The 15,325-nt window shown below is 51.5% G+C and overlaps 5 protein-coding genes across 5 annotated transcripts; 4 read left to right on the forward strand and 1 right to left on the reverse strand.

The window, feature by feature from the left end:
- Positions 1-184: 184 nt before the first annotated feature.
- BO97DRAFT_432411 (cytochrome P450) lies at positions 185-2,112 on the reverse strand (the record flags this gene model as incomplete). The annotated part of the gene is made up of 7 exons (XM_025697537.1): positions 185-587; positions 637-908; positions 962-1,191; positions 1,238-1,389; positions 1,455-1,646; positions 1,710-1,842; positions 1,908-2,112. The coding sequence occupies 7 exons, from the start codon at positions 2,110-2,112 to the stop codon at positions 185-187; spliced, it is 1,587 nt and encodes a 528-aa protein (XP_025554391.1).
- Positions 2,113-3,618: 1,506 nt separating this feature from the next.
- BO97DRAFT_441215 (FAD/NAD(P)-binding domain-containing protein) lies at positions 3,619-5,452 on the forward strand (the record flags this gene model as incomplete). The annotated part of the gene is made up of 2 exons (XM_025698150.1): positions 3,619-3,655; positions 3,717-5,452. The coding sequence occupies 2 exons, from the start codon at positions 3,619-3,621 to the stop codon at positions 5,450-5,452; spliced, it is 1,773 nt and encodes a 590-aa protein (XP_025554392.1).
- Positions 5,453-6,805: 1,353 nt separating this feature from the next.
- On the forward strand, positions 6,806-7,624 carry BO97DRAFT_339252 (putative endo-1,4-beta-glucanase; the record flags this gene model as incomplete). The annotated part of the gene is made up of 1 exon (XM_025691546.1): positions 6,806-7,624. The coding sequence occupies one exon, from the start codon at positions 6,806-6,808 to the stop codon at positions 7,622-7,624; it is 819 nt and encodes a 272-aa protein (XP_025554393.1).
- A 1,792-nt stretch (positions 7,625-9,416) lies between these two features.
- Positions 9,417-11,140, forward strand: BO97DRAFT_338882 (putative MFS transporter; the record flags this gene model as incomplete). Its single annotated transcript, XM_025691535.1, has 4 exons — positions 9,417-9,671; positions 9,735-10,158; positions 10,212-10,953; positions 11,008-11,140. 4 exons carry the CDS (start codon positions 9,417-9,419, stop codon positions 11,138-11,140), a joined length of 1,554 nt encoding a protein of 517 aa, XP_025554394.1.
- Positions 11,141-13,536: 2,396 nt separating this feature from the next.
- On the forward strand, positions 13,537-14,745 carry BO97DRAFT_403787 (SGNH/GDSL hydrolase family protein). Its single transcript, XM_025694810.1, has 5 exons — positions 13,537-13,621; positions 13,681-13,889; positions 13,945-13,984; positions 14,047-14,125; positions 14,186-14,745. The coding sequence occupies exons 2-5, from the start codon at positions 13,751-13,753 to the stop codon at positions 14,708-14,710; spliced, it is 783 nt and encodes a 260-aa protein (XP_025554395.1). The 5' UTR covers positions 13,537-13,621; positions 13,681-13,750; the 3' UTR covers positions 14,711-14,745.
- Positions 14,746-15,325: the final 580 nt, after the last annotated feature.

The raw sequence follows: 15,325 nt of genomic DNA on the forward strand, positions 1-15,325 counted from the left end.
AGGGTGAACGGACCCAAAGGATTTGCAGTTTCAAGAACTCAAGTCCAATGACCTCCCACCACATGGGCATACACCATGGGACGCGAATCTAAAATGTATACTTGAGTCTCTCTCGGATTATTACATCATAATGTCATACGCGCTGTCCGTCTTGTGATCTCGTTTTGCAGAACGCTTAACTCTATCAAGCTACGAGATGCGTGAGTGTATGTGCATCGCTTTCTGACCACGGGTGGGTTCCTCGAGCACCACGGATCAATGCTTCATGCCGTGCGCTCCGTGCTCGAACCCGAAAGTCAAAAGGCACTGGATGGCTGATAACCCCTGGCTGGAAACTCGGCCCCGATTTTTCCAGACGCTCATTCGTCCTTTCCTGGCTTTCTTCCAGTCTAAACACAGCCAGGAACTGTGCGATGATGATGAAAATGGATGATTCAGCTAGTACGCGTCCGGGGCAAATCCGCCGTCCGAAGCCAAAAGCCATTCTTCGCGGATCGAGCTCTGGGATTTGGCCCTCCAAAGACAAAAAGCGCTCGGGCTTGAATGCTATGGGATCAGGATAAGTGCTTGTATCATGCATAAATGCCCTTTTGATGGGTAAGCATTGCAACATGATACGCGGGGCAGTAAGCTTACCATACGTTAGGAAGGACAATCGCCCCTTTCGGAATCCAATACCCATGAAACACATCGCTCTCCACATTCGTATGCGGCAGGGCCATCGGAGTGACAGGGTGCCATCGAAGAACCTCTTTTACAAGCGCATTTACGTAGGGTAGCCTCGAACGATCAGCAAACGTCGGAAGCCTATTGTCGTGTATTGCCTCATCGATCTCAGCTTGAGCCTTTCTTTGAACCTCGGGGTTCAATGTCATCGCGAGAATAAAGGTCGACAGAGCGGACACCGTCTAAAACGTATTAGCAGCCGTGCTATCTCGCATCATCGAGCGGGCTAACATGCAGTGTCTGCTCCTGCACTGTACAATGATAAGGCTGTCCACTTGTGAATCGATACGTTGTCAGGTGCGCCTTGGATCAGCTGCGCCAGAAAGCAGCCAGTGTCTTGCTTCGTAGCAAGTTGATGCTCCACAAACGCATAGGGAAGATCTGCCATCCTCATCAGGTTAATCCGCCATTGCCTTGAAATCCTCGCGAAGCCTAATCCCGGTACCCAGTCCGTTAAATTTCGTACTGCTCTCAGTTAGTTTTTACAGCAAGAAGAGGGGCGATGACGTACAGCATGGCACCAAATCCACCAGGTAATCGCCTGGACGAGATGCTTGCCCAAATTCTTCCATTACCTTGTGCGCTAATCCTATCAGTGGATCTGACACTTGACCGTTCGAGTTGTACCCATAAACCAAGTTGAGTATGAGAGATCCTGCTTCACTTTAGTGAAACTTCTTGTCAGCGAGTGGCTTTCTGCTAGAACGTGCGTACAGGGAAAAAGATACCTTCGGATGTGATCAATTAGGTCACCGGGACTTTGCAATACGCGGGACAGGAAACGAGCCGATTCTTTCTCTTGCATGGGCTCAAATTGAGCCGCAGCAGAACAGGATCCAAGGATACGCATGATATTCTTCCGGTGAACGCGCAATCGGTCCGAATAAGGTGATAGGGCGACGGATTGTGCCCAGCCAACCCTGACAGGTTTGATTATTGATTAGCCTTTGTCGCGATCAATATTAACAGCAAAGGAGAAATACATTTCCCCACAGAACACCTGTCGTGGACGGGACGAGTAGATGGCGCCACGCTTTTCCAGCATCTCAAAAGCCAGGTTGACATCATTCAATACCACAAAGGTCTGGCCCATGACCGTTACTGAACTAATTGGGCCTTCAGCCGGCATGTCAATTCTGCCCACGATATACTCTTATGGAATACATTGTCAATGGACATACCGTATAGCTCACTAAGACGAAGCCAATGAAGATGCTCTGCTTGGCCCTTCCGGGGCAGGGCATCAAGATTTCCAATCCAGGGAATGATCCTCCTCGGACCGGGTGGGAGAGGGGGTTTGTTGGTCCATAGTTGCGCCAAACCAAAAAGCAAGTAGAGGATTAGCAGCGCGAGAGACGACAAGAAAAGACCTATTGCGTGAGACATTGCGACGATCAGATTGCCAAGAGTACGCAGACTCACCAGAGATACTGCAGCAAATTGGCATTGACGGCATTGTTCACCATGTACGTCTGCCCTTTTATAAGCATGTCTAAGGGGTAAAAACTATCAGTCTTGAGCAACTGAGTGATCGACAGCCGGAAAGAGAACCCGGCCATGAATTACCTCGGGGATTTTTGGCGCTTTGTTCCCTTTGGTTGCTTTGGTCGCTTTGGTCGCTGCACATGCATACCTGCAGAAGGTGGATTCACCCGCTCCTGCGGGGAGACTGCATTGGGCAGCATTCTTGACCAGGTAACCCTGATTCGACACATGCAGCTCAACTGGCATGAAATTGAGAACGAGTCATTTTGCAGCGGAAGAGGCTTTCGAATAGATGACATGAAAATCATCGACAAGGTTCAGGTGCCTTGCTCGAAGCCGATGATAACAAACGCGGGCAAGCCACGCTGGGTCAACTAGGGCAAATCTCAGCATCTTGATTTTTGCAAATTTGTATAGGAGGGCTCGACACCAGAGAAAGCATCAAGATTTCAATGACGTGCTGTCATTGTGCATGAAGCTACTGTGAGAAGACTGGTCCTGGTTGTCAGACGGGTACGAACGTTGAGTATCTATGGGATGCCCATCTTGGGAAGAGACTTCCTTCAGCGCTGTCCACGTCCCTATTGGCGGGTCCTCACCCCGCGGATGTGGGTTTGCATGTCCTTACAACCAAAGGCACACGACTTGCGCTTGGACTATAGTCTAGGCTCGGCCTCAGCTTGGTCTGGGAAGGACTCTCTCGTCCCATGAGCTGTGTACTCTCTGCCGTGAAGTCAATTGCTTTGACTACCCAAGGAGCTTGAAACATGATTCAGAGAGGAACTGGTGATTTCCCTGCTGAGAGGTGTCCACATCCGGCCTCAAAGTCATATCATTGCATCGGCTATGCACTCCGAGACTTGGCTATAATTACAACTCAAGAATTTTGTACTATGGCGGAATATATTGTGGCATTAGATGGTAGATCGACTTGTTTGCTCTCCTTCCTTGCCGTCTTACAGATCAAATCAGGTTTTTAGAGACAGCACATGATAGTTCGGCACCGTCGGGATTGCGATTTCATCCGCCACCTGCTGTAACATCACCCAGAGCTAATCTCTTCAACATCTGTTGCCTATTTTAGCTTCTTGCGCCTTGATGCGGCAACCGCCAAGCTGTGTTGTGAAGAACTTACTTGATCTGTGCTGAACATGGCTTGGTATACACTTGCCAAAAACTTGGTATGCGTCCGTAATGACTTGAATTGTCTTGATTTCGATAAACATCTGTTCTTGGCACCTGGTGACGCCTCGATTCGAATCAGGTATGATGGATTAGGATAGGAGAACCGAAGCGGCTGTCCCGGGAGGATAAGAAGCGACAAGGTTGAGCGCTGAACCCAGTTTATTCAGAAGCAAGCATTGCTAAGGGCGAGTTCGCATTTTCTGCAAGTATTGAAGGTTCGTCATGACAGAAATGGATGATCTGGTTGTCATTGGTGCCGGTAAGCATACCTTATGGCCGGGAAATGTCCTTCACTGATTAGCTGACGTCATGTGAGCCAGGTCTATATGGCCTCATGGCCGCGAAGACCTATCTAGCCGTCCATCCCAACGCTGCCGTGGAGATTCTCGAAGCGAATCATTCCGTGGGAGGGGTGTGGGGTCGCGATAGACTGTGCCGTGGAGTCAAGACGAATAGTATAGCGGGCAGTTATGCATACAGCGACTTTCCCATGTCTGAATCTCGCTTCGGGGTCAAATGGCACCAGCATGTACCTGGCGAAGTGGTGTACAAATACTTCGATGCCTTTGCGACTGAGTTTGATCTCCACCGACGCATCCGCCTTTCTTGCCGTGTCCAGAGCGTGGAGAAATGTCCAGACGGGTCCTGGTCTATCGCGGCCGTTGAAGACAGCCGCTCCATTCGAATAGGCACACGTCGTCTGATTGTCGCAACAGGGCTGGCCTCAGAGCCTGTCATGCCTGAGTACACCGGCTCTTCCTCTTTTGAACGTCCGCTGCTACACTGCAAGGACCTTGCCGGCCAGCATGAACTCTATCACACCGCTAAAGCGGTTGCTGTCGTCGGAGGGTCCAAATCAGCCTGGGATGCGGCTTATCAATTCGCTTCCCTCGGCACGCGGGTGCACTGGATTCTACGAAAGTCCGGACACGGGCCTGCGCGACTTCTGCCGGCTCAAGCCACACCTTTCCGACTCTGGATGGAGAAAATCGTAACCACCCGATTCATGACGTGGCTAAGCCCCTGCCCCTGGGGAGACTCGGACGGGTACGGCTGGATACCCCGGTTCTTCCAAAGCACGACCACGGGACAATGGATCTCGCGGCATCTCTGGGCTTGGTTCACCTCCACGTGCCTCCAAGACCCAGCCCTCGTTCGCAGCGCAGAGACTCGCAAGCTTCAACCCCAAGCCACTAAACCCTTCTCCCCGGCCGGCGGCTTCAGCGCCCGCAACTACCCGCCGGATTTCTTTCAGTACATCGATAGCGGGATGATCCAGATCCACACAGCCGATATAGATCATCTCTCCGCGGGCACCGTCCACCTCCGAGACGAACCGTCTCTAGACGTTGACGCCCTGGTTGTCTCAGGCGGATGGCAGCACTGGCCCACGTTCAAATTCCTCCCCGCTGAGGTCCACGAGCAGATGGGCTTCCCACGCACCCAGGGCGCCCGCGACGCGCAGGCCGAGCGCATCGACCGCGAAATTCTGCAAAGTTATCATCTTTTGAACAATAGCATCATCAACAAGAATGCGGCGACGGCGGCGGAAGACAGCAATCCCCTCCCGCACCGCGACGACGCCCCCTGGCGCCTGTACCGCTTCATGGTACCGCCCGCGTTCATCCACGACCGCAGCATCGGCTTCGCGGGCTTCGTAGCCACAACCCTCAATACCGTATGCGCGCAGACCCAGGCCCTGTGGCTTACGGCCTATTTTAGTAGTACTGGTGGTAGTGGTGGTGGTGGCGGTAGCTGTATCCATGGCTGTTCGGACGCGCAGCCTCTGCCGGTCGGTCGGGGTCGCGCCGATCAGATCTGGCGGGATACCCTGGTGCATTCGCAGTTCCCGCAGTGGCGGTACCCCGGTAGCTTTGGGCATCGGTTCCCGATTGCGTTCTACGAGGGGCTTCCGTATGTGGATTTGTTGTTGAAGGACTTGGGACTGCGGGTTAGGAGGAAAGGCGGCGTGTTGAGGGAGTGGTTTGAGGGTTACGGACCGGAGGACTATTGTGGGATTGTGGAGGAGTGGTTGCAATTATCCAAGAGGGAGTAAGTGTTTTTTTTTATTGGGGAAGACGGAGAGGCATTGGGGACTGCACGGTGCTTCGGAGGTGCGGGCCGTGTTCAGTGTGGGATTCCTATGCTTTGTCTTCATTCCGGAAGTAGACTTAGCATTTAGTATAGTCAGATAGTTCCAGCACGTCCAAGCATCAGTAGCATATACAATCTCAATCACCGAAGACTCTTGCTCAGCGGCTTCTGATGCATACTTAACTAGCACATGCCTGCGCATACTATCCTGGCGTCAACGTGGTACAACTGCCGAGCATGGAGCAAAGCCATTGTCATCCCACCGAGTTTCTCCTCATCCACCAAAGCTTTGAGAGTGTCCCGCCAAATCTTCACGGCAAAACATGCAGCTAACTCCCTGTCGTCGCAGCCAAGCCATCAGACCCTGAACCTACCTCCCGCTCCCTTCGGAGGCAACCCCGCTTATCCGTTTCCCTGGGTAATCCGGGTCTTTGCATCTCGGCAATTTATCCATCCGCGGGGGAAGTGATCTGCAGGTACTGTACATGTACCTATTTGTTCCTTTCTTCAATTACTTGTAGTACTCTGTTCGAGGATTGATGCCTTTTTTTCAGAGGGGTTGGTTCCTATCAACGCCGAGTGAGCTATCTGTTTCGCTGCGCTGGTCTTTGCATATAAGATCTGAAATCTACTCACGCGGGGTTACGCTCACTGCCTTGCCTCAGCGGTTTGGTACTCAGCTTGATACTTGGGTCATGGACGTTGGAGTTCATCTCGGATATTTCCTTTCTGGAAGCGGACGCAAGATGTGTCTTGGCCTGAGTGCATGCGACGGAGCGGCTTCTCCCCGTGGGGAATACAGTTTAGTTATGGTGGACAGTTCAGGTTTTGAAGAGCGGTTGTCTGCGACTTAGCCCGTGTCTTTGGGCTTGAATGTGGTCTCCTCTGGATGGGTGTGGTGCAGGTTGATGCGTCGACTCGTCGAGATTTCTTGCTGTTGGCTCTGTGGCCCTCACGTCCGTGACGGCAGTTAATATTCCAAGACCTTGGCTCTTCAGTCGTACACGGAGGCTTGAGGTGCTATTTGCTGGACTGTCTCTCTGGTTCGTATGCTCGAGCTCTTGATCTGGGTTTTGGTCCTTGTTTGGTGGGATACACGCAGCTCTTGGCACTTACTGGCTGGACTATTTCGGCATCTTTGCGGGGAAAGCTCCGTGGCTTGGATTGTGATATTGCGCGGGGGTCAGGTAGAGGGTTTGTGTGGGGTTGCGGGGATATAAGGCTGGCGTTTGTCCTGGGGAAGACGGTCTGTACAGATTGCAATCCACATCGGCATCTATCGCAAGTTCGTTTTAGCACCCGCACAACCGGCAATATGAAGAACGTCAACACGCTTGCCAAACTTGTTTCTCTCTTATCTGCTGCTACTGGTGTAGCTGCTCACGGCCATGTGTCGAACATCGTCATCAATGGGGTGTCTTATCGCGGATGGGACATCAATTCGGACCCCTACAACTCCAACCCTCCGGTTGTGGTCGCATGGCAAACTCCCAACACAGCCAACGGCTTCATCACCCCTGATGCATACGACACTGATGATGTAATCTGTCATCTGAGTGCCACCAATGCCCGGGGCCACGCAGTCGTCGCGGCCGGCGACAAGATCAGTATCCAATGGACACCCTGGCCCGACAGCCACCACGGCCCCGTCATCAGCTACCTCGCCAACTGTGGCTCCAGCTGTGAGACGGTCGATAAGACGACACTCAAGTTCTTCAAGATCGACGGTGTCGGTCTGGTGGATGAGACTTCTCCCCCCGGCATTTGGGGAGATGATGAGCTCATTGCGAACAATAACTCCTGGATGGTGGAGATCCCACCGAATATTGCGCCAGGGAACTATGTGCTCCGCCACGAATTGATTGCCCTGCACGGGGCGGGAAGTGAGAATGGAGCCCAGAATTATATGCAATGTTTCAATCTCCAGATCACTGGAACCGGCACGGTCCAGCCCTCCGGAGTCCTCGGCACGGATCTGTACAAGCCCACGGACGCTGGAATCCTGGTCAATATCTACCAGTCGTTGTCGACTTACGTTGTGCCTGGTCCGACCCTGATTCCTCAAGCAGTTTCGCTCGTCCAAGCTAGCTCTACCATTACCGCATCGGGCACGGCAGTGACAACCACGGCCTGAACTGACAATTATTCCACGAAGGGCAGCTTCAAGAAGCTGGCCTGTTGCTCATTGCACCAGCATTATGCGCATCGTCTTGCGCGCATGATCGAAGTCCGGTGTCGGTCAATTAGGGTCCTTCTGCTATCAGGAATGTTTTCATAGCCACTCGTTCTCGCAGATAGTAGCTGGTAGTTAGTTCAGGTTTCAGGTATCACACATTCATTCATGAAGCATATAATTCGCTGACAATGTAATGTGTTTATTCTCTCTCGTGTCTCTGTAGACATCTGATTCGAGAGAGGTGAGGACAAGGTTGGGCCATCGTAGCTTCTACCCGGGTGTTGTGTTAAGGAAGCAGAATGTGGATTACTGAAGTGCATTCATGTTCACAACGATGGTTGCACTGGCGAATTGTGCTTGTCGTCTGATTTAGATTGCTTCAAGGTCCAGCCGAAGGTGACCCTTATCAATCACGATTTGAGCGGTCGGAATCATAACCCATTAGCTGCAGTAGCGCTCTTCTGTAGTCTGACAAGATATGCCTGAATGAACTTAACATCTGGTAGACCTATGGAATACTGGTAAGCCTCGGGGCAAGCGGGGGACACCGGTAGCAGCATAGAGCCAATAAGGAGGTTCGACCGCTAGACCAAGACTATATTGGCATTGTTTCTGAATTGGTAGCTGTTTAGCGAAGCCTGAATAAGCCAGGGTCGGCGGCGTAGCAAAACACAGACCCTGCTGGGAGACGCAGCTATACTAAGAGCTGACCGACAGAGTTCTGCGGGGAAATGAGGACGGCCAATAATCCTTGGGGAAATAGGCCTCCCATTGCCACGGGCTAGTCGCAGAACGTCAGCTGGGCTTATCTTGACCGGTACCCTCGAGAAGGGCAAGCGCCACACTCCTTTGCATTGACTTGTCATAATCATGTCGCCCACCATTCTTGGCGGCCCAATTCCAGTGTTGCGAAGCTTTGTGGGGATCGGGAAATGTAACGCTTAGCGGTCGGAGATAAGATAGGAGGGATTGGAAGAGGTGGATGGGCTCAAGTATTTGTAGTTGCTCGCCTTGTAACAGTCGTCATTATTAGCCAACGTGATTCAAAGACCAACTGCTCATCTGCCACCCACCTGGTTGTGAAATGTGTAATGCTGCTGCTGTGAAGGAAGTTGGTTGTTGGAAGACTAAGTTTCTTCCCCACAAAAGCAGCCCTGAAGGACAACTTAAACCAGACTAGGCCCGAGTGGGCCAAACCGGGCGTCCGGGGAAGATTGACGAAACAGGCAAGGCTTAAGTCCGTCCACCACGTTCTTCTTCACGAACTTCCGTTGGTGTTTATTCCTTAGTAACTGCTTCAGCCATCGCCACTCAACTGCTCTAATTCGAAGCCGTCGGAGGTCGGACATGTCGATTGTGGGGATCTCCTCCATCCCCACGCGCTTCTCCACACGCATTCCAACTTTCGCGCTCTTCCCACTGGCTGATGATGCCCCCAAGACATACGTACGCAATCCCAGACCTTCCTCGTGTTTGGAATCTGGATGTCTTACACGCTAGTTCAATCGCCTCCTGCACAACCGGATTCTAAATTGCGGGAATTGCGGAGAAATGGCGACAATATCTGTTTCGATTATAAAACCCGTGCGGCCCTTATCTGGGGTTATCATCGTTCTCTCCCCAGATATTCTCCCACCCAGGTAGATATATTTACTACCTCTACTTCTGTGGTCGCAGGAGCAATCAGGCAGACTTGAATTCCTCTGCATATCCCTGGACCTGACCCATTATCTCATCTCATTCACCCGGAATGCCCTCTATCGAAATGACGGAGGACGTCCGTCCTTCTACATCGCCCAAGACCCACGAGGAGACACACATCGAAAAAGACAGCAGCGAATACTTCGAGAAAGTGGAAGAGAATCCCTCTTCATATGCTGAGATCGCCGCAGCCACACTATCGCAGTCACACAAGGACTACCTCATACAGCGTCATGGGACCCTAGACTTGGATCCTATTCCGAGTCCTTCGGCTGCAGATCCATACAACTGGCCCCTGTGGAAGGTATGCACATCTTCCTGTACTCCTAATAATTTCAAGTTGCTAATGGTGGTATGCTTCCCATAGAAACTCGCCAATCTCGTCCTTGTTGCCTTCCATGCCTGCATGGCCACGTTCACAGCATCGATCATTCCTGCTTACTCCAGCATCGCAGAAGATCTCGGAGTATCAATGCAGAGAGCCAGCTATCTCACCTCGCTACAGATCGCCATCCTGGGAGGTGCTCCCTTATTCTGGAAACCGTTGTCCAACCGCTACGGGCGCCGACCAATCTTTCTTCTATCTCTCATCTGCAGTCTGGTGTGCAACATTGGCTGCGCTAAAAGTCCCACGTATGCATCCCTGGCTGCATGCCGAGCATTGACGGCTTTCTTCATCTCGCCTGCTGCCGCGATCGGAAGTGCAGTAGTCACAGAAACATTCTTCAAGAAGGAGCGCGGCCGGTACCTTGGCGTCTGGACCCTGATGGTGACTCTGGGTGTTCCAGTTGGTTAGTCTCATTCTTATCAGCGATTGATTGTCAATCCTAACCTTGCCTCCCAGGTCCCTTGATCTACGGATTTATCACCTATAGAGTCGGTTGGCGGTGGATGTTCTGGGTCTTGGCCATTGTCAATGGCGTGCAATTCGTCTTGTATCTTTTCTTTGGCCCAGAAACCCGGTATGTCGGCGGCAGCGCAGAAGGTATTTCCGATTTCAAAGCGCAGTATCTCTCATTGCGTCGGATCGACCCATCACCCCTGACTTTCCGCGAATTTCTTCACCCCTTGTCCATGGCCAAGCGACCCAGTGTGATGATTCCCGCATGTGCATATGCTATGGTCTTCTTGTTCGGTAGTGTCATGATCACGGTGGAGGTGCCCCAACTGGTGCAAGTCAAGTTCGGTCTCAACGCCGAACAGCTCGGCCTCCAATTTATCGGCGTCATCATTGGTACCGTTCTGGGCGAACAGATCGGTGGCACCATGTCTGATATCTGGATGAGCCGCCGGGCACGCAAGATCCAACATCGGCCGGAGCCTGAATTCCGCCTCTGGCTTGGCTACCCCGGTGTCATCTTGACGATTGTCGGAGTGATCGTCTTTCTGGTGATGATTCAGGAAGCCAAGGCTGATCACTGGATTGTATCCCCTCTTGTTGGCACCGCAATTGCTGCCTTTGGTAATCAGCTCGTGACTACTGTCATGATCACCTATGCGATTGACTGCTATCCTGAGGATTCCGGCAGTGTGGGTGTCTTCATTACTTTTGTCCGTCAGGTGTGGGGATTCATCGGACCGTTCTGGTAGGCTTCCTGTCAACTCTCTTTTTCTTAGTGGTTGCGGCTAATGTGAGATAGGTTCCCTGATATGTTTGATAATGTTGGTATTGCTGCCAGCTCGGGAGTCGGGAGTGCCTTAATGTTTCTTGTCAGTTTTCTGCCCATACTTGCAGTGCAAATTTATGGCAAGAAGTGGCGTAATGCTGCTTAGGTATATAGTCTGATTCTTAATGGAATAATGCATTGTTCAAACGATATGACATGTCCAGCTTGTATATCAAGAATATCCTCCTGTCGTGTCCCAAGATCAACTAAGCCTGCGTAGCTGTTAGCATCTGCTACCGGGCGCTGTAGCCCGCGTTCATCTTAGCCAGCTCTCTAGTACTTCATTCCCAGCGCATTTCCACGTGGCGGTCTCCCAACAAATGATAGCTCAATTTAACCATTGATAATATACTAATTGGCTGGGCAAGGCCCCGTCATTTCGATGAATCTGAGCCAGCGCAGAGTCACTCTGCGGGGAATATGCGGCGTGTGTGGAGTCTCCACAGGACAGAGTCAACGGACTCTCGCCCTGCATCAACCTGTATTTCCAAATGCTACATATCAACTCCACTTTCTCACTCGTTGTTATAGCCCAGCGCATAGCCAGAGATATCATTCTCGCACATCATGATTAACAAGATTTAAACGCTTCTCTGTGTTCGAGTGATTCCCCCTCCCCCTGTTCAAGTTTACGACCTTGGCAAAGATAGTGCAGTATCCGAGCACCCTCGGCCGAATGCGACAGATTGGTAATCCGGTGCTCTGCCCTGCTCAGTCTCCAAGAGTTATGGTAAAGCTCATGGGATCCTCGATACCGGTGGCTTGTACTCTTTCCGACGGAACCTAAAGGGGCATTCCGAGGTGCACTCCAACCCCTGCCTTGCTTTTCTGAGGTAGGGAATGCTCTCTCTTCATGAACTCAGGGGTCAGATGCCCTGAGGAGAAGACTCGACTCTGTCTCTGCCAGCGAATACTCCCCTCGGGTCTCATAACTACAAACAAAAGATGAACTATTCTAGCGAGTAGACAACTACGGAGGAGATCCGGCCGAAAACTACTCGTCCAGGATTGCCTCTCAGCACAATCTCGAGAAGCAGCTACCCTGACGCTACAGCACATCCCTTTGCCTCTTTCTCAGCTCATCCTCGCCTCTTCATTTCCACCTTCCACACCTCTCCACACGCCACGCATCCCCACAACCTCTCCACAACGCTAGCATTGACTAGGCAGACACATCCACGCCCTAGCCTTCGTCGGACGAAGGGGTGTATGGTGTGGAGACAGTAGTGCTCTACGAGTAACTTCGCTGCACGCTTGTTCGGATCACCTCGGATGCTCGTCATTGCTCCTTGACCAAATGTTTCGTTGACGATAAGACAAATTACTTATTCACTGTCTTACATCCCCCACACACGTCTCTCCCGCGTGGTTTCTCTGTTCCCGGCCACATCAATAAAGAAAGTTATCCCTAGCTCTCATCATCTCAATGTCCTCGAAGAAGACTGAGGTAGCTTTGTTGGTGTGCAAGGGATGGGCTGGAGGTCAAGTATGGTCATATATCAGAAGGAGGAGAATGAGATAAGGGACTCAGTCCGGCAGGAAAGCTTATACTTCCTGCACTGTCCAACATTTCGTTTGAAATCTCCCACTTCTTATAGGGACACGTGTCGCAGAAGATCTAGACAAGAAGGGTGCCTAGCTGTAGTGCTGTTTAATGACTGATGAAACAAATGGTGGTGATGTGTTTATTTGATTTGCTACGGTGATCCCTTTTGCGAATGGTATGTTTGCTATGAACCCAATTCATGGCGTTCTAGCAGGAGGTGTGAAGCGAAAAGGGGAGTGATGTTTCTACTGAGTTTGAGATTCTTCAGGGGAACGATTTGTAAAGATGACTAGCACATTTCATGCAGTAGATCATTTACATCTAATTCTATTGGTGGATTGCTTTTGACTACAATAAGTGGTTATATAGGCTGCGTCTGGGACATGTTGTATCAGGACCCTGACCATCATGAGGATCTACAACTGTTCTTGTAATTTCCTCTATGAAGACTCAAGATAAGAGTCCTAGGAAGGATGTACCCTTGATCTGCAAAGCAGTGCCTCTTTGTTGTACTAGATTCCCGTTTGTTGCATTCAAGGGTGATATCTGGAATCTTATTCTACATATATAAATTGAGTTTCTGTCCAATTCTGCACATGAATAGTCCATCAGCCTATTTCAGTTGGATAAGGTAACCACAGTAATAGATTCTGTTGACCGCTCTATCCATTATCAGTTTTGAACGTTCTGTCGTTCTATCAAATGCTGCAATTCCAGACCATCGGCTCATCATGAATGCATGCAACTGCATTCTGTCGGCGATGTTCCAGAGATTCGGGTACTTCCGCGGACGCTCGTTGGTGGAGAAACTTCGGGGAAGACATCCTCCCTCCAAATTCTAGCCTTAACCTCTCCAGGGCTCGGTGCAAGTCGGGAATAGGGAGGGGTTAACCGCTATAAATAATGTCTGATCGCCCTGAGAGACGCAATTGCCGGTTGTGCTACACTCCAGCGTAGAGAATCTGAGAGGACCCATATTTGTCAATTTGCTTAGTTAGTAGCTGGAGCGCGGTGTTATCGTTATCGCAAGTCAGCTTGAGCGTAAGTTTCCCCACCAGCCCACTCCGATAAAGCCTTCATCGCGCTGATACCATCCCCAGCTCTCATTTGTGTCGGTTTCAATCCCTAGAAACTCGCTCAGGAGCAATACTGTGGACCATTATCAGCATCATGTCGAACGGAGTCACATCGAACGGGCACGAGGCGGCCTACAAGCCGTACGATCAGATCCTCCTGTTCGGCGATTCCATCACGGAGTTTGGTAGCAATCAGGAATTGGGCTTTGGGTTTCACGCCGCATTGCAGCATGGTCAGCGAACCTCCCAATGGCCCCCGACTACTTTCATATACTGACTCGTTCGCAGCATACAGTCGCCGCTTCGACGTGGTGAACCGTGGTTTAGCGTAAGAACCAGATGATTTCCACTACTTCCATCGGCGACGAACGAACTGACCCGGGACTATAGCGGCTATGCCACCTGCCACGCGATCAAAGTAGTATCTCAATGCATCCCTTCTCCGGAGCGAGCCACCGTTCGTCTGATGGTAAAACCCCCAGTCCCCTTCCACGACAATTCGCCTTAGAATCACTAACACCAGCAAAAGACCCTCTGGTTCGGCGCCAACGACTCCTGCCTCCCGGCCTTCTCGCAATACGTGCCCGTGGAGCAATACAAGGAGAACCTCAAACGCATCATCCAGCATCCGGCCACGGTCGCGCAGAACCCGCGCATCCTCATCATCACCCCGCCGCCCATCAACGAATACCAGCTGGAGTTCTTCGACAAGGGCAAGGGGAACCCGCACCCGACGCGGACGAATCAGAACGCCAAACTCTACGCACAGGGCGCCCGCGACCTCGCAGCTTCGCTGGGGGTGCCGGTCGTGGATGTCTGGACTGCGTTCATGACGGCCGTTGGATGGAAAGAGGGCCAGCCGTTGGTGGGGTCCAGGGAGTTGCCGAACGATGAGAAGTTCGCCAGCTTGTTTACGGATGGATTGCATTTGTCCGGGGAGGGGTATCGCATTGTTTATGATGTGCTGATGAAGACCATCGAGGAGAATTGGCCGGATCTGGCACCGCAGAATATCCCCATGATTTTCCCTCCTTGGCCTCAGGCGCCCAGGTGAGATGAGCTGGTCATGCGGGGAGATGGGTGTATATAGAATCAATTCAATCGACCGAGAGATCCTTGTTGTCAATATCGGATGAGAGCGCTACGGGGAGTAAGGATTCTTTGTTTGTAGTCGCAGATACTAAGATCTGTATGTATGTATTTGTTCAAAAGCAAGTATCTCACTGCACCATGGGAGGATAGGAGAATCAACAATGAATGGAGGGAGGTCAAAGAAATGGCGATGATGAAAGCGGTCTAGATCCAGCCGAGGGCGGCTGCCCGTTGGTTTGCTGGCGGTGGAATTGGGATCCCCTCATGATTTCCAATCCGACGGCACTTCTCAACCTCCTCACTCTTCCCAGCCTTCCTTCGCCATCATCTCGCCATAGCTCCCTCTCGCCTGACTGTCTCCCAAATCTCCACTCGTTACATTTTAAGTCCCTCACTCAAAGATCCTATATCTTCTCGCCCACGCCTCTGTTGCCATCAACCATCAGAAAGAAACCCCCGTCCATCCTCGCCTCCCATCGGACTCCTTCACGCCACGAAAACCTAGCGTGCCCTGCTGCCGGTTCAAGCAAACACCGAGAGAAACTAGTGCTCATAGCAATCCGGTACCCGATTTTCC

The sequence above is a fragment of the Aspergillus homomorphus genome (genome assembly GCF_003184865.1).
Source record: "Aspergillus homomorphus CBS 101889 unplaced genomic scaffold BO97scaffold_6, whole genome shotgun sequence".
Lineage (NCBI taxonomy): Eukaryota > Fungi > Ascomycota > Eurotiomycetes > Eurotiales > Aspergillaceae > Aspergillus > Aspergillus homomorphus.

Coding starts and splice junctions, on each gene's coding strand:
- BO97DRAFT_403787 (XM_025694810.1), top strand. CDS start 13,751: ATGTCGAACGGAGTCACATCGAACGGGCACGAGGCGGCCTACAAGCCG. Junction 13,890..13,944: donor TCACGCCGCATTGCAGCATG/GTCAGCGAACCT, acceptor ACTCGTTCGCAG/CATACAGTCGCCGCTTCGAC. Junction 13,985..14,046: donor GTGGTGAACCGTGGTTTAGC/GTAAGAACCAGA, acceptor CCGGGACTATAG/CGGCTATGCCACCTGCCACG.